The 18,631-nt window shown below is 38.2% G+C and overlaps 1 protein-coding gene across 10 annotated transcripts in view; it reads left to right on the top strand.

Moving 5' to 3' along the window:
- LOC112996840 (dystonin) overlaps positions 1–18,631 on the top strand; it is a 306,620-nt gene that overhangs the window by 7,240 nt on the left and 280,749 nt on the right. For all 10 annotated transcript variants that reach the window (XM_064508599.1, XM_064508595.1, XM_064508610.1 and 7 more), the window contains exon 3: positions 7,865–8,053. In XM_064508599.1, the coding sequence (XP_064364669.1) occupies positions 7,865–8,053 (189 nt within the window). The remainder of the gene's footprint in view (positions 1–7,864; positions 8,054–18,631) is intronic.

Here is an 18,631-nt window from a genome sequence, read left to right as displayed (position 1 = left end):
CACACTCTCCTGGAAAAGAGCTCAGCTCTGGGTTGCAGAGATGCTCAGGGAGGTCTTCAGGCTGCCAACTGATGTGGCCAATCTTGATCTAGCGCTAGCAAGCCTGGCTGCCATTGAGCTGGCTCCTTGGGCTCCTAGTTCAGCTGTGCACCATATGCCTGAGTACTTCTGCTCTCCAAAGCATCTGTGAGCCCATTCTCTCTTCCCTTGTGCCCCACTCCTTGCCTTAGGGAGAGTCAGTGGTTTGCTCTTCCTGGCTCATCAGTAGGAATGAAACATGAGTTACGGCTGAAGTCCGAAATTGCCACATCAGCTGTAGAAACTAACTGCAGCTGACATGCGGGCAAAGACACATTTCTTGCAAGTTGTGCCAATGTTCTTATCACCCCTGTCCACTCAGCTGTATGAATACAGCACTCAGCTTCAGGATGGCAGGGTAAATAGTAGAGCAAATTGGAAGTGAAGCACAGTTCTTGCAAAATTTATCAACATCTAAATTGATAACGCTAACTACACTGAAATGCATTTTCATGTCAGATTAAGGTATTATGTTAATCCTCATTTTTTGTCCTAGAGAGAACAAAATGATACAACTAGGTCAGGGCCTCATTCCCTCCTGAGCTGTTGCTGCTCCCTCCATGTGCCTTAAAGAGCAGCCTGGGTGGGAAGGTGACTCTGCAGAAACAGCCTCCTCTTACACATCAGGATGAGCTCACCGAGAGCATTTACAGTTTGTAGTCTGTAGAGCTTTTCAGCTGAGCCAGGGTAGCTGTCAGGATGGGCTGAATAGCTCTTCAGGCCTCACTGACTGTGTTGACTGAATTTTTCATTGACTGTAATGGGAGCTTAGATGCAGCTCCACAAGTAAGGACCCATTCAGATATGTAAGTATTACTGGTATTTGAATGTAGGTATCTTAATAAATATCTGAGTCCCGGTTTAGCTATATATGTTTTTATGTATATACTTGCTAAATCTGTCATTGGTTATATATCTATTTTATGCTTGACAAAGTGGACACCCATCTTCACATGCAGGGCTGGCATAAATTCTCTAACCAGTTTATATGTCAAATAAGTGTACTAGACTGATGAGAGTCATTTCTTTGTACTAGATGTTGGGCAGCAGTTGTGTGGGTTAGCAATCTGTGTGTTATTTCTTATTTCCCTTCGTGCTGTATTTTTAATTTTCAAAAGGCCATTTTGGACAGTTTGGACAGTTAATACCTCATTGCAGGTTCATGATCTATACCGTATACCTCCAAAGCTGAGAAAAGCTGAGAACAAATGAGGACATGGAAAAGGGAGAAAGCAGAGGTAGAAAAGGGACATGTTTGGGAAATGTGCTAAGATATTTTAAATTCAACTGTCCCTTGCAGACCACTGATCAAGATTTATTTTTGTTCTTAAATAATTGTCCAGATCCTAATATAGGCTTGGAGTCCCCTGAAGAAATAGGGCGGGAACTGGAACAAGCCATCATGAAGAGAAGGGGGTGGTGGAGGGTGTAAGCCTCCTCTTCAGAGAATGACAGGACTGCTCAGAGAGCAGCCGGCTTCTGTGGTTTGTGGCTTCAGATAGGAGAGAGTACCTAAGCAGTATCTGAAGGCGTGACTGGGGACATTGTTTTGTTATCTGCTTACACATCATCAGATTTTCCTAGTGTTACAGCTTACCTGCTTTGATAGGAATCCTAACCTTGTGATAAAAAACACATTATCTAAAACAGCAGTGTAGTGCATTAAATAGGGCTTTATACAATATGTGTCACCATGTATGTGCACAAGTTATTAAACATTATATTCTGAATTCACATTTAAACCCTAGGATCACAAAAGGGTGCTACGTGTACACACTTGAGGGCCCACTGACGAACTGGAAAGCAGGCTGTTGATACTGTATTTCATGACCCCAGTTGATAAAGCAATCTTGTTCAAGCTATGTAAGAGACTACTGTTTGTAATGCCGTTCAATGTTTGGACTTATTTGGAAAATTTAGTATTATATGCCACATGCCCAATCACAGTCTTCAGAATTTGAGAAATGGTTCTATCACTATTTAGTATTTAAATTTTATAAGTCGAGAGTAAATCTTCTAAAATAAACATAATGCATGCAAAGAAGCATCAGAGAAAGCTCGCCGATGAGGGAGTGGAATGAGAAATCGAATGCAACATCTTATATTTGATGTTTTAACTCTTGATTCAGATCTTTATAGGAGTAATCCTTATCCAAGATGAAAAAAAGGATCAATAGAACCACAAAAAGAGATTGTCTTTTATTTTTTCAGAGCCAATAGAACCAAGAAAGATAGTTGCTTACTCCTTCTGCATTTGTGGAGTAATATACTGAATGAAAGCAGTCAATCTCCCTGCTATAAAAAACTAAGACCTAGCTTTAATTACCAATCCTTATTATTAGTGAGAAAGTGTAAGTAGTTTGGAGGACTTAGCTTGAATCTCAGATTTTGAGTTGAACTCCCAGGACTGGCAGTTAAATAAACATTGTTTTTGTTTGTTTTTGTTTTTTTGTAAACTGTGGATGTTTGGCGTGGAAGTTGCTATGGGAGAAGAAAAAAGGAAATAGTAACAAAAGGGAATAACAATAACAATTTTGGTCATTTTTTTAATTAGAACTGTTCTTACAATAGAATGCATCTATACTCATGTATATATATGTAGCAGAAAGCCTCTCAAAGCTCTTTCTTTCAGTAGGCAGGGGAATTTGATACAAAGAAGTTATTTAATATTTAATTAAACCTGTTTTTTTAGTTCAAGTAGGTATTTCAACTGTAGGGTTTAATTCTGTTTCAGCCTGTCTGCTGAAAAGCTGAGAACTGTGGCATCTCAAGAACGACTGTGAAACTATGCATACTAATATCTCCAGGCTTTAGGAATTTGTAGGTTGCATATACATGAAAGTTTTCAAGCTTTAAACAGGCAGTAACTGACAATTCAAAGACTGCGTCTTGAGGCCGTTAATTGACAGTGGTAATAGCTGACAGTTCTAATGTGTACAGAACCACTGTCAGAAAGCTTAGAAGCAAGCACATGAAGTTGGATATCCTATCTGAACTTGCTTTGACTTTGATATTCATTAGTTCACTTGCAAAAGTGCATTTAATCTATGGGACTTGCTGAAATATCTGTAAAAGCACTTACAAAGACAGCTGTGCTCTGTTGTCGTTCCTACCAGTACCCTGAATACCTATTACTGCTTGCTGCTAACTAGCAATTTTTCTATTGTATGCTGAGGTTCTGCCAGAAGGTAAGCTGGGCTGCAGTCCAATGTCCGCTGAAGCTGATGCAGACATCTGCTGACTTCAGCTGGACATCAGATAATGCACTCTGACTTCTCTGAATGTTAATGTTTAGTGAGTCTGAAAACACGTACTTGCTGGAAAGATTAGATTACAAGATTAGGATTCTATTATGCAATATATTCTACATAAAGTACTTATATGCTGGAAAAAATAGCAAAAAATGTTTGGTTTCAAGCATAAAACAATACATAATGTATGATGGAGGCAGTAGGGATAGCTAAAAAGGTAGAATGGAGGGAAAAGGGCCTGGTAAAATATTTATTTAAATATTTAATTAAATAAATATTTAATAATATTAAATATAAAAATAAAATATATAAAATATATTTTTATATATATTTTTTATATTTATATAAAATATATAAAAATAAATATTTAATTAAATATTATTATTTTTTTTTTATGAAAATATTTATTTTTATGAATGGATTAGGAATGGGAATAGGTTTAACAAAGCTTACAGAATGTGGCATACTTGGTTATCAAATACTGGAGCATACCAAAGAGGTCCTGAGGATTGGGACAGGTGATTACACATGAAGTTCAGTGTTCATAAATGCAAAGCTGGGCATATTACAGAGAAAAATTGTATATCTGTTTTATTAGTTTCTTAGTGTATGGTCTCAAGAAGGGACCTTTGGAATTACTCTAGACAGTTCATTCAGACCTCTGTCCGATGTAGTTTGATCAAAAAAAAGAAAACGGAGTTGGGAAATAGAATGGAAAATCCAGTGATGCTATTTTTTATGTCAGTAATACAACCTTACATGAAGTATTGGGTACGTGAATTATTGGGTTCTAGGAAGAGAGATGTCTATGAATAAGGACATGTAAAAAGTGATTGAAAAGACTGGAATTATTTCAGGTAGAAAGGAGAAAATAGGAGAAAATCTGAGAATAAAATAGGTGGAATGATGAATACTGTATCAAAGGTGGACCAAAACCTTCTGGCTGTCATGAGTTGGGTCCATCTTAATTAATTTTGGACACTTACAGTATGGATGTCTACAAGTGAGCTAGTCAACCTGGGCTCCGTTTATGGCCGATGGAGAGAAATAAGCACTGTTAGAGAATGGCTTATCTGACCTAACAGATGAGCTTTCTCCCAGACATTGCTGGCTTCACTGGCTCTAAAGGGAGTCTAGGGAGACTTGCTGAGGTGCAGTCAAAGGAATCCCAGCTCGTGTTTCTATATGGTGGGATGCTGGCACATGCTGCCCAGGTTTGGAATATTCAAAGCTGGCTGAGTTGTATCTTTAAGGAAGAATACCTTATAGTATATATCTTCATGCAATTATGTTAATGTTTAGAAGAAAACAGATGTTTTTAAAAATGTGTATTTGAAGAGTTACCAGTTTGATTTGCCTCATGTCATAGTTTTATAGGGATAAAAATGAGTCAGGCACTAGGGTCTAGGAATGAGCAACTGTCTCAAGCCAAAGAACAAGAAAAGGTTTGTCACTGTCTGGTGGCACAGCATTTGCATGACAGGAAACTGCAATTTGCTCAACAGTGGGAGAACAACCTTGTACTGCATGGATGATTTTAACATCTCTAGTGTTTTCTCTGGTGCTTTGGTCTCAGATGGTATGCTGTGAAGTCCCTGAATATTCTGTAATATTTTTGTGCTCTCCTGTGAGCTCTGGCTTTACATCTAAAATAATGTTCTGTTTACCAAACAGGTGCTTATGTCGTTTTCACATTTTTAATTTGATTGCCTTACTAGTATGACAAGTTTTGAATTTGGGGTTCAACTGAAGGAATGACACAAAAGGTGTCTGCACATTTCGTTGTTGAGAAGTCGTCACTGGCTGTTCTAGTTTTGCATTAAGCATACTCGTCGCAGCTCACGTGTATTATATTACTTTTTGACAGTGTGTTTCTCTTTACTCCTTTCTTCATTTTTTATTGCCAAATTGTAAAATCTTCCAGATTCGGGGTTTTGCTTTGGCAAAGTCTCACTGCAGGAATGAGTAAGCACTTCAGGTTTTGGCCTAAGGACTCTGCCCTTGTAACATTATCTTTGTGATAAGGAATAAATTTTCCACCTGAAATCATGATCCTCTGTCTTTATCACGTTATAATCCTCTCCAGGGCAACCATTTGTGATACAGCAGACAGATTATGACTTCAAGTGACGAATAAGCTTCAGTGGCAGAAGCAGATGAGCTTTTAAAGAGATAAAGATCCCATTTTCTTGCTAGTAATAAACAGCAAAAGAGAAAAAACCATAAAATATGGATGAGAAACATTATCTATAAGTAGACTTTTCAGGAAGTCAGGGGTGGGTTTTGAATATTGAAACATAGTATTCAATTAGTAAACCTTGAAGTATTTTGAGGCGAAGTCATTCAGTAAGAGAGATCCACATTCTTAAATCCCTATTTGGCATGTGGCTCTAAGCACTTTTAGAGCTGCTTAGCTTCAACCAAATTCTTCTGTTACATAAACATACTTTCCCAAAGAGTTTTATCTAGCTAGTGGGGATGGGAATATGGTGAGGGAGTAACTGAAGTGCAGTGTATATAACCAGGCTTCATCCAATAGCTATTATCTGTAAAAACACCAAAAAATGACAAAAAAATGTGGTTAACATTTAGAAAACCTCTTGTGACTTCGGAACACAAAATAGTTTTGCCAGTTTTTTGGTCTATTATAGAATATTTTTCTACTATAGAATAATTCCTGATGCACACTAATGTTTTTTGCAAACAGAAAATTTCTGCAACAAGTAAGCTATATAATGGCAGGCTCCTTGTATTGTATTATTCCCTGTCATCCTGAATGGTTTTAGTATCACTTTGAATAGTTTGACATTGTATTTGTTATTTATTTCACAGTGTACATGAAAAGAAAATGGGGCAAAATGTTTTCCCATTGCAATAGCATGACAGAGTATGTCTCAGATTTACATCTTTGAATGTTTTGAGATTTCACGCCCACACAGTCGACTGGCTGCAGTGGGTTCTGCTATGCTGCTTGTGTTAGTGGATATAGACGGGATCCTGCTCTCTTTAAAGATACGAGGAATCAAAGTCTGTTCCCACTTGTAACCTGAATAACTCTCTTTAGCTTCAGTAGAATAGGAGGGATCATAATTAGAGATTCAAGAAATTTTGGCTGAATCCTTTCGATAACTGAAAGAATGTCTCTAATTTTAGTGCCCAGAATAGAAAGCAGCTCTCTCTCCTCACCATGTCATGAACATCAGAGCAGTAAATCCAGTTTGCACAGGGAGCCCGAAGTCTGGCATTTCTGCCTTTTAATTGCTTGAATCTATGAACTTAATATTTTAACGTAACTTTTGTATACTGATTTCCTAATTAAAGAAAAAAAAAACTAAAGGAGGGAAAAAACAGAACACTAGGTTCATAGAAAATATATTGCTCCCACATCATTTCCAGTTGACGGGGACTCAGGGTGTTTAGATTCACACCACAGATTGCCTCAGTTTTAACTAAAAATCTCAGCTTTTAGAAGCCTGTTATTCTTCTATGGCCCAGCCATTCCTGAGTGCTGGGTATGCTGCATAAGGACTTTAGTACAGATATTTTACTAGAAAGGAGAAGGTAGAAAATTAGGAATTGTTGGATCTGTTTTTGGTTCTGAAAGGGTTTTAGTCCTTATGCTGCAGACAATATCACTGAGGATGTAGGTTTGGCTCATTTGTTCTGGAAGCTGGTATGACTAAGTGAATGAAACTCTTTTTTACAGCCTGGCCCGGTGTAGTAACATTTTACGTTATAATCAGCACAAGTGACACATGGCAGGTTCAAGCATACTCGTGATGACTGGCAGGGAGGGAACTTAGTGAAATGAGAGGATGCTCGCTGTAAATGGTCTGCTAGTAGCAATATAGGGCTGACATTATACTTGTCATTAAATGAGAGATTCTGGATGATGTTCAGAGCTTTTCACAGCAACCCTCTAAAAAGCATCTGTGAAGGGCAGTTTTTCCTGAATTTATTAATTTGGCCAAATTTGTCTGTATTTCCCAGATGGCAGCAAAAGACAGCTCTCCATCTTGGTTATTTTATTCCAAATGGTAAGGTGTCCCCCCAGATCTGGCAGTGTCAAAACTCTTAAAAAGAACAATTATTCACAATTAATACTTGCAAGCTACCAATTTTTCTTTACTTTTATTCTCAGAAAAAAAAATCTTTTTGCTCACACTCCCTAAAACAATTCCTCATGAGGCCAGGAATATATCTGGAAATGTTTAATTATAAATTTTAAATTACAACTATTTAGTTATAAATAACTAAAAGTATGGGCTTAGAAAGAAAAGCAACATGAGTTATTGCTGCTAGCTGTGTCAATAATATATATAATTGAGATATATAAAGCAAATGTTTTATTTACAGCACTCAGCAATGTCCCTTTATTGCTGCACGCAGTATATATGAACATTATACTGATTTAAAATGAGTATGCTTGTATGTCAAGTTCTTGTCATCATTAAGATCCTGTGTGATGTTTTTGTTGTTATGTAGCTGCATTCTGGAAGATGTCAAACACTGTGATTGCTTTTGCTGTGTCACAGGGCTTCAGATCAAGTCCTCGTCATGCCAGAAGACGTGTAGCAGCCCGCCTTGAAGAAACACAGCCTATAGTGGAAGCTCACCACCTAAGTGAGCAGGAAACTTCTGTAAGAAAAAGAAAAATCAAGAAAAGCAGCCGAGTTCAACCAGAATTTTATCATTCTGTTCAAGTTACCCCAACAAGAAAACCTGTAAGTATCTTGCTTCTAGGGATAAATGCTACTCAAAATATATTACAGAGGCACGGAATATAATTCTAATTTTTGCACCATCCGTGTTCTTTCTGTTCCTCAATTTAAAAAACTTTTCAGTTCTCGTGTTTGGTGAATGCAGATCTAAGTTTGCTAGCCTGTATTCAGTGATGTATGACTCCAAAAATCCAGATATGAAGAGATTTTTTTATTTTTTATTTAATATTTAGTTTATATTCAATATTTAAATCAGATATTTCAGCTGATAGCATTATGCCAAAACTATTTAACAGATTTTTTTATCGCAGACATGTATGTTATTGAAATTCCTCTCCTAGGTAGATTTATGAGTGTTTCTGTGTATTGAACCAAATCAACACTAGGTACAATTTGAGGTGTCTTCTGCTGTATACAGTATTGCCAATCTTTCTGCTCAACGCATACATTTTCTAGTGTGGATTCATGTAAAGATACTTCTCACAAACAGCATTTCTCTTCTTACTGAGAGCTGGTTGCTCTGATGCATTTACTGACATATCAGTGCCAATGACAAGCGGCTTGAATGACTTCTACTAAGTCAGTACTATTAAAAAGTACTATGAGCCACACCCTAATAAAGACCATCTCCAGGTGGCTCCAACCAAACTTAATCTTCCTGGATATCTCTTATTCTAGCTCCAAGAATTTTCAGTAAGCTCTGAAGTGAGTTTGAAAAATGACTCTCCTAGCGGAAGTCATTGCCTGAGAGAGCAAGAAACTTCGATAAAGAAGTGAAAGATAGAATGGCTGATGCCAGCCAGAATTTCTACCTTTTACCTGATACACTTAGTTTTTCCCTTTACTTCACCGCTCCACAGTTTTCATCTCCTCATGCTTCTACTTCTCTTTATTTCTTATACTCTGGTCCTGTTCCAATCATTTGATTTGATTTCAGTGATTTGTCTTCTGCTGTTCCTGAAACCTTTTCGTCTTCTTCACTACCATGTTCCTTTTGCTCCCATTCTATCTTGCTCTCTAGTCTACTTTGTGTAACTGGTGTTCTCATTAGGTCTCCAGCCTTTAATGACTTGCTTCTGGTCCTTTCTGCCTTTGTTGTCCTTCCTTCATCTCTTCTATCTCCTCTGTTATTTTTCATTCCTCTCCCACTTTTTTTTGGATTTCCTTTCCTGTTTGGTTGTTCTTAATTTTCTTCTGTGCCTATCCTGAGACTGTTTTCAACTGCCACTGATTACCAGCATGGGAAAAAGAGTATCAGTGGTCCTGAACTGAAGAACTAACAATGTGGAAATGGCGTAAAGAGCAAAATGAGACTCAAGGAATGGATTAGTGAAGCTATCAACGCCCTGCTTTTCCAGAAAGTCGGTAACACATATCAGGGACCTTGGGACCAGCAAATAAAAAAAAAAGAGAAAGAATAGAGAAGTGGAAGTATTACTGTATAACTTTACTTTTATCTTATTTCATGGATCTGTGTTGTGTTTGATAAGACCTACCACCGAAACAGTATTAAATCTCAAATTTGGAGAAAACTTGCCTTAGTGCTGTCACCATTATGTCACTATTCGAGACTGCTTTTGCAGTATATCTTTTACGCAATGTTATACGGCTCTTTTAGTAGCCTTTGGTTCTAAAGCTTTGACAGATGCACATTATACAAAAAAGAATAAATCATTGTCTTTATTAGACTAGAATCCAGAAAACGTAAGTCACCAATTTCCTTTCTCACTGACATTCTAAGTTATTTTGAAAGCACTATGACATCGTGATGACAGTATGAGCAAGCTTTGTGCCATGACAAATCTTTGCAGCATTGTGAATCTCCACAGAATCACAGGATTCATCCATCCCTCTGTTTTGCAGAGCTTTGTCCCACTTAGCCTTACTGTCTCAGATATGACACTTGCACCTCTGTCTTTGTACAGTTTTACATTGTAATGATTCAGTGCCAAAAATGCTCTTGTTGCTATGCATACATTTTTTCCATTATTTTTTCCTGTTATTCCTAGTAATAGCCACTTGAACCACTTTAAATCATCTGTTGTCTTGATGTTTGCACTATGGAAATATTGGTAGGCAGCTATGGCCACACCCTGCTTAGTCATTACTTGAAAAATGATATATGATCTCTGCTTATTAGCAGATTTAATTTCTCCCATAAAGCATTTCTTCTTCTGATCATTTTTATTCCTTTTTTTCTTCTTCTGCTTTTTTGCTCCTATTTTCCATCAAGAGAAAACTGTATTTCCAAAGTAACTACAAAACAGCTGTATGGAAAAATTTTTATTTGCTCCAGGATATTTCTGAGTATCCAGCCATAAAATATGTTACCATATTTTGCTGCCATATTAAGCTTTATGCTTAAAAAATTTGCAAATATTTCTTTAAAAGTTTTCTCATATGTTTAGATACTAGATTTTTTGTTCCTGCTATTTTAGATTATTTTTCTCCACATGCTTGATTTCGTTCCATATAAATCTTTTTTTTTGCAGTTTCCTAGACATGATTATAATTATTTCAGTTTGCTCAGATTACTTCTCACTTCCTATGTAGTAATCTCAGAGCTTTCCAGTCTTGTCCCTGATCTTGTAAGGACTAAAATATGCATAATTTTGTGTATGGGAGTAATCTCACTGAAGACAGTAATTGTTCTCTATGAAAATCTCCATGAACAGATGTTTGCAGAATATAACATTAGTTTCCTCTGAAAATTTTATTATGTCTTAGACCTTCCAGGTCATTAACAAAGACATTAAATACATTTTGTCCTAATGCTGATCCTTATCAGACAGAGTTCCTAGCCATTTTCACTACATTTTATTCATTTTACTGCAATGCAACATTAAAATATTGTTGTGTAGCTTACCTCTTTTATGACACAGTGTTAAATCTTGTGTCCTGAGAGTCATCTCCCCAATGGCAGCTGTATTATTTGTGCTGACATTCTGTGTAGGTGACAGTTTTATCTTATGTCAGCTTCACATTAAGAAGGGTATACATATCTGTTAGCAAAGTTTGCTTTGAATTTTTGAACACAATGGAGAACTCTTGGAAAATAAATAAGACTGTATTTTCTAAATTATTATGGTTTCATGCAAGTTAAAGGAGTGATTCATATCACTCCTTTGAAGAATAAGGTAGCAGTTATATTTTTCTGAAGGTGTTGGAGGATATGCAAAAAATCTCCTGCTGTGGCTTCACTGCTGTCTAGGGTTACTTCTCAGGAGCTAATTTTAGACTATTAAAATCTTGTTTTTTTTATTTCAAACATTTGCAAAAATGTTCTGTATTTTAACTGGTGATCTAATTTAAAGCAATAGTGTAGAACCCTGAAAATTTTTAATAGGTGGTTTTTTTCCTGTGCTGGCATGGAACCAAAGATGACCTTGATTTTTTGTGACGATATCTAGCTTCTGTGCTGTGGGGTCAGTTAGACACACAGATCTCCCAAACTGGAATTTCACCTCTATGCTTAAATAGTTAGTTGGAAACAGATAGTGTCAAAGCAGCATCTTTTGACATCTCCACTATTAAACAGTTTGAAGGGCTTCTCAATTACCTGACTCACATAATCATGCCGCCAGCAGGATTATTTAAAATCACGAGATGTAGTACCAAAATTTGCACTTGAGTTTGTCGTAACAGGATCATTTTAAGCAATGAGACAGATGAGAATGTAAAGATTGGGGCACAAATAAGCCTGGTCCCTTCACTTTCACATGCACATGTAAAAAACAAAACAAAAAAAAGCCTGAAGTGAGCAGCCTCATGTAGCTCCACTGGGAACCGCTCCCATGACTGACGTGAAGCTTGCACTGTAAGGACCCTGATGATGCAAATTTGAAAGCAAAGATAATCGGTTTGTAATGCCTCTAAAACCATCAGCTGTCCCATCCGTAGCCTTATTGAGATATCCTGGTTTTTGCTTTTATGTTTTTAAATCTGGATTTAAAAAAATATGAGAAAAACAGTATTACAATTCTGTAAGAAAAACACTTATGGGAGTTTTTAGATATCTGATACTGAATGTTTTATAGAAGAGATCTGGCTTGTTAGCTGTCATTTAGCTTACTTGAGATGAAATTCTTCACATGAGTGAAATTGTTCTACATTTTTTAGGTGCTTTTTTATGTCTCATTAAATAATTTTCATTTCGTTTTGCTGATTTCCCTTTATTCTTAACTTGATGCTATTTACTAGTTTTCCAATACCATGATGCACTTTACTTGATATTTAAATGACCTAAAAAAGACCTCATATACAAATTACTCATTACCCTGCACAAACTGTGGTTAATTCCAAGCTATTTAATCTATAGATCACTTTCCTAGCTTCTTTTCTTTTGAGGCATCTGCTTGTGTTGGATTATGTCTCTTGTGAATCATATTTAGAAGCAAATATGGCAAAGCATTGTAAAATCATCTTTCACTTTGAGTGTTTTTATTAACATTATATGAATGTTCTCACAATGTATGACAAAGCTGTGAGCTCCCAGACTTTGTGCGTACACACACACACACACACACACACACTCTCCTCTCAGGGTCATCTGACTGCTACCACAATGAAGAAGTGCAGGGAACATATGAACATAAAAAGGGAAACAAGGATTTTGTTTTTGCTTTAAGACCTGAAGAGTACCTATGGGGATTTTGAGAAGCACCTAAGAGAGCTGGTTAGGTGATTGATTCTAAAAGTTTTTAACAAGAGTTAAGTATCTAGTCATCTTAAGCAATTTTGAAAATACCTCTATGCACCTATTTTAGGTGCCTAAAATATTTGTAAATATAACTGTAAATAGTAAATCCTGTCGTCTTGGAAATAAATGGAAAACCTTCAGTGGGCATTAGGCTGACCTCAGAGATACCTCTTCTGTTTCCAAATGTGCAGTCCAAACAGGTGTTTATACCTGTTTCTTGGACTGTTGTGTTTTATTGCTTTTTTTTTACAGCAAATGATTGCTCATTGGTGAACTCTTCTTTTGAAAGAGTCTTGCGTGAAGACTTTATTTTCCCGCTGTTCTGCTAGCTTCTGTGACCTCCTCCCTTGTTGCGTGCCCCTGATTTCCTCTTGGCTGCTTTTCCCTCTCCACCCTGCAGCTCTTCTATTGCAATGTAGCTATTGCGTGTTTCTTACATTCCTTTTGCCCAGCTCCTAGGTGGTTTAGATTCTTGAAGGGATTTCTTAAAGTTGTACTGCCGTGGGTTTCACTAGGCTAGGGAGGTGATGTTTTTAGGATTTAAAAAATACGTTTTGTTAAAACACAGTGATAAAATGTTGAGAATTACATTTGAGATTTAAAATGATTGTTGAGTGGTCTTTCCAGTGAATTTTTTCTATGGATAAGTTATAACATTTATTTAATGTAGTGCAAAAGAAATAGTAAGTTGCACCAGTACTAATAATTGTTGATACATGTAAGACATGTAAGTAAAAATACATAGAAATAAATGTAGTAATATTAACTGTACATAATCCACATTTGGAGCACTTTAATTGACTCCTTGCTGCTACCGCTTGTTCAGAAAGTTAAGGTCATTTGAATTAATTGTTCCCTGTGGTGGGTTGTCACGCCTGGCTTGAGTACATTTACTTAGACTTACGCTTGCGTGGTTGAAAGCAGGATCAAGCTGACGTTATTTTTCTATGCACAGCTTCAAATGCTCCTGCGCCTATCAGTAATGACAAACTCCTCTAATATAACAGGCTTTGTCTTGATAACTCCAGCTACTTCTATACAATTTCCATTTTGCCTGCATCTACGTTCATTCCCAGGGCAAATTCTTATTTACTGAAAATGGGATGAGAGCTTAAACTAGGCTGTGTCTGTCTAGTCTGAAGTGTTGAAAGAGGATCAAAGTGCACCATTAGCATGAAGCCAAGACTGCAATCCTTGTTGTAGGATATGACTTTGACTTCTATTTTGTTTTGTCATCTCAAAAAAGAAAGCAGCATAGCCAATTACATACTTTCGATGTAAAAATGGCACTTACTATCAGATAGACACCTTTGACATCACCTGCCAGTATGGTGGTTTGCCATATCTAAACTGCAGATTACAGTATTGTTCGGATTGCAATTGCTTCATGATGAACCTGACTGCATTACATTGCTTTCAGAGTTGGTCCTCAGCTAGCTTTCTACTAAATTAGAAGTGAATGAGATAAAATATTCTTGGATTGTTTTATTAAATAAGTAGAGCTGTAAAATTTGCATGCATGAATGAATGTCTTGAAATATGTCTAATACATTTTTCGCTACTGTTATTTTGCCATGATTTCTATCAACTGGGATTTTGTGCTCACTGATAAAATTCTACTGTATGTAAACAGCAGAGCCTCAATGAGAAATTGAACGTTTAACTGTTCAGAATTCTTGGCTTCTAAATCCCAGTGTCCTTGAGAGCTAATAATATAAACCTAAGCTGCTAAAATGTGCTTGCAGCCTTAATTTTACCAAAAGGTTTTATGTAAATGTTTATAAATAGACAATAAATTCTCCAGAAGGTAGATTAAAAAAAATCTTACATTAGCCATGATTTTATTATGATGATGTTGTTCGCACAACTTAAAATGGGCAGTAATTGTCTCACTGATGCATAGTAATTACAAGTATAAATGCAGATGTTTCCTTTTCCTTCATTGCCACAAGAGTCACTCTTCAGAGTTGTATTGTACAACATCCTACTGTGGCGTAAAAACACTGTGTCTTTCTATAGCAAGGGACTCCCTTATCTATTAGCGATTATAAATAACATTGCACATGGGTATTATGTTAAAAGAATAGTTTGGCAAAGGCAAGTATTCAAAGATAGGGAATGCTGGAATTAAGGTTACACATGCAGCTTTAATTCAGTCTGGTTACGCATCTGCATTGCCATATAGAATTTAGTTGTGTGATAGCATATCGTTTTTCCGCAGGATGCATGCTGTATTTACTGTAGGATGGAAGTGCTCTTAGGATGACTGTTCTGTGTGGGAGTGCTGATGCAGAAGTTGTAAAGTGTGTAAATGAGTAATACAGGAGTTTGTGGTAAGAGAAAGGATCTTTTGTTTCTTTACAAAGCAGTGAGTGCTGCCTTGGGGAATTAAGAGTGGGCACAAGGTCACTGTGTGATGCTGAATGAGTGCCTTAAAACATTTTTTTCCTCCATTTTCTGAGTGCCTGACTTAAAACACATAGTTGGATTTATGAATGTTCTGGATCTGCCATTCGCCACTGAACTCCATATGTGCTGTGGCCTGAGCATTAATGATATATAATTCTAATAACTCTGAAAAATCAGTTCCCCAGGATCCCTGTTTGACCTAGGTATCAAAATTGACCTTTTAATCCCAATTTTTCTCCCGTGTAATGGGAAAAATCATCAATATTTATGAAGCAGTCAGATAGTACTGTAGTGATGAGCACAACAGAAGAGCTTTTGAAAAAATTCGTAAGTCTTTCTTCAGATCAGCATTTGAATACTGTGAAATAATTTAAGTCCTGAGGCTGCCCATTGAATAAAGGAGGCCCAAGCAAACTGACTGAGTATCACCCATCGTTTGCACTAAATACAGGCAAGACACGGTGGATGTAATAGTGTACGACCACATCATTATGATTGCACCAGTAAAGAGGCTGAATTAAGGCTGTATGGTGAAACTTGAATCTGGGATTTGGCAACATTTTAGCACTTGACTTTTCAAGCTTAAGACAAGTATTTTAACCAGAGCTTTCTACATTTAATTTCCTAGTGTTGTGAAGAGAGAAACTTAGAAACAACGTTTCACTGTGTGGCTTGCCAGCAGGTTTTGCCACGGGATTTTCCGCTGTGGGAATTAAGAAAGAGACTGACAATATTTGTATTCCTCTGTGGGAATCACTAACACTGGGGAGGAGGCATTTTTTCTAGAGGCATTCTCAGATATTTGCTAATGGCAGAGTCGAGGTGAAATTTTGGTTTCATGCCAAGCTGCTGAGGGAAACGTGCTTTGCTGTGTGCCTTCCTCCCAAGCGTGGCTCTTTCTGGCCTGGCTCCTGCTGCCAGCTCCCGACCGTCTCTGCCCCGCCGCCGGCTCCCTTCTCCTGCCGGTTCGGTCACACGTGGCATCTTTGCTTCTCTGCGGACTGTGGCGGTTGTCTTGCTTTATCGGTCCTTGTGCCACTCTTCCATGCCGCATCCCCGGTGTAGCCATGCCCACCCTCGCCTGCTCATTCATCTCTTTGCTCTGGCCCATCTCCCTCCATCCCCTCCTGCCGTTTCTCCTGGTGGCCCCTGCTTGCACACCCCCCGCACCTCCCCTGGCCCCGGTTCCGCTCCGCGTGCTCTCCGCTCGCTGCTCCGGCCTCCCTCGCCCGTCGGGGAAGGAGGGACGTGTTCGAGGTGCTTGGCTGAGGCGAGCAGCGGTTTCATGCCGGCGTGTGAGGCCCGCAGCCCTCGCCTGCTCCGCTCCCAGCGAGGAGGGTCACTCGTGCCGGTGTTGCCCTGCTGGGCCGTTTCCTCCCCAGCCTGTGCCCAGCCCGTCGCCCTCAGGAGCACTTCTGCTCTTCCGCTCCAGCTCCCCGACTCAGCTTCCAGCTTCAGCCGGTCTCAGGGTTTGTCCCTCAGCCTGTCAATCCCAGTGTGTTTCTCCAGCCCTTTCCTGCAGCGTGCCGGTTCCTGTGTTTGTCCTCTCCCTGTTCGGATCACACGGCTTCTTCCTCTTGCTGGCTGAGCAGCACCGCGCAAGGCGCTCAGAGCACAGCAGCAGCAGCCACCGGGCCACCAGCTCTGGGGCCTCCTTTGCCCTTCATTCCTCTTGCCCACATCGCCATCAGCCTGCAAAGGCAGCCAGTAACTATTAGATGGAAAGATTAGCTTTGCCCTGGCCTGTGCAGGCTGGGAGGATCGTGCCTTGCTCCCCAGCGGGAGTGGGAGCTGCCCGGCGGTCGGAGGTAAGAGCTGCGAGGACGGAGGCTGCGCGTCCCTCTGGGGCAGCGGGGCATTGGCCTGGCACCTAGAAGACCTCTGAGAGCCTGGAGCTCTTGGTTTGACAAGTGCCAACCCAAAGAAATTTTGGCTGATAAATTCAAACATGGCCTTGTAATTAAAAAAAAAGAAGTCCTGGTAAAACCACATCATTAGTTACCTGGGTCCTAGAAATAGTTGAATCAAACTGGGGCTGATGCAAGGCAGGGTTACTAGATGGCAGGGACTAACAGATGAGGAGAGATTAAAAGGAGCTGGAGAGCAAAACAAGCTGGGAGGAGGTATGATTCAAGCTAGGAACACATCAAGGAAGCAAAAAAGCTATTTAAGCGAATGAACAGCATTGCCGCAAAAACAAAAGGCCAGGAATAAATTTCAGGTGGCAACTAGAGGGAAATTACTTCTAATCAAGAGAACATCAGGTTCTGGAGCAGCTTTCTAATCAAAGTGAGGAGATCAAAACTAAAATTTTAAGAGCATTTACTTTATACTCCCTGATGCCAGGAATAGCAGATGATATTTAATATTTCAAAGGCTTATCGCTTTGACAAATTTAAACAGATTTTTGACAGAGATGGCAAAAGGCCTGTGCCTAGCACAAATGATATTCAGATCTGAAGTATCTATTCCAAAGCTGAGAGTCCTCCAAAAAAAGGTCATCAGGATTATTTTTAGCATTGACAAAAAAATAATTCATATTTTAATTAGTCTTGATCTCAGGCTTCAGAGTCAGACTGTGACTGAAAATTTTCAAGAAATTCAACCCTGGCCAGGGAATATTTTCAACCAAATGTAAGATTTGGCAACTGAAAACAGAATTTTTTAAGAAAAAAAAAGAAATCTGGCAACTTAGTTATTATAGTATAATTATAAAAATGTATATTTTCAAATGGTTAATGTTGATCAATTGCTGGATCAAGTCTTGTGTTCTAAAACATTGGTTTGAAACAGCTTTCAAAGAATGAATGGAACATATCAGTCAGGAATGTCAACAGTTGTCACTAAAAGCATAATACCGATATAAATGTTTTAGATTTTCATTATGTCATTTTAAAAATTTTTCTAAGTCCTTTTATTTTCTTTTTTTGAAAATGACCTGTGCACATTGGAGATGAAGAAGCTACATAAATCATCAATTTGCTCCTTTCTGTCCAGAAGTAGTTTGATGTTCAGATATACCTTTTATAGCAGGAGTAATTTGGTTTGCTATTAAAAATATATATTATCTACAACGAGTGGTTTAGATGGCTGAGAAGAGTATTTGAAGCTAGATGATTTCTTACTCCAGGCTCTTTCTCTATTACATTGATTGGCCTCGTGGGTTTAGTGAGCAGATAAAAATCTGTGCCCTCCTCACACCTTTGTCATTCAGTCCCATTATTCTCTCTGTGTCTGGCGTACTAGAAGGATCTGAAGGGATAGAAGATAGCTGCAATTAAAAAATTAATACAAAATTTGTTTTCAAGTAGTGGGAAATTTTTGCAACAGCTATACACAGCAGTTATATGAAGTATATGCATTTCTTTTACAAAAATAATTCATCGTTTTGAGACCATGAAATCCTGACAGTTGAGATTACTTCCCATATTAATATCTATGCAGCATTAACTTTGAAACAAGTAATGATAATT

This window comes from Dromaius novaehollandiae, chromosome 3 (genome assembly GCF_036370855.1).
Source record: "Dromaius novaehollandiae isolate bDroNov1 chromosome 3, bDroNov1.hap1, whole genome shotgun sequence".
NCBI classification, from domain to species: domain Eukaryota; kingdom Metazoa; phylum Chordata; class Aves; order Casuariiformes; family Dromaiidae; genus Dromaius; species Dromaius novaehollandiae.
Note: the sequence above shows the minus strand (reverse complement) of the source record. Positions and strands in the feature narration are given on the sequence as shown.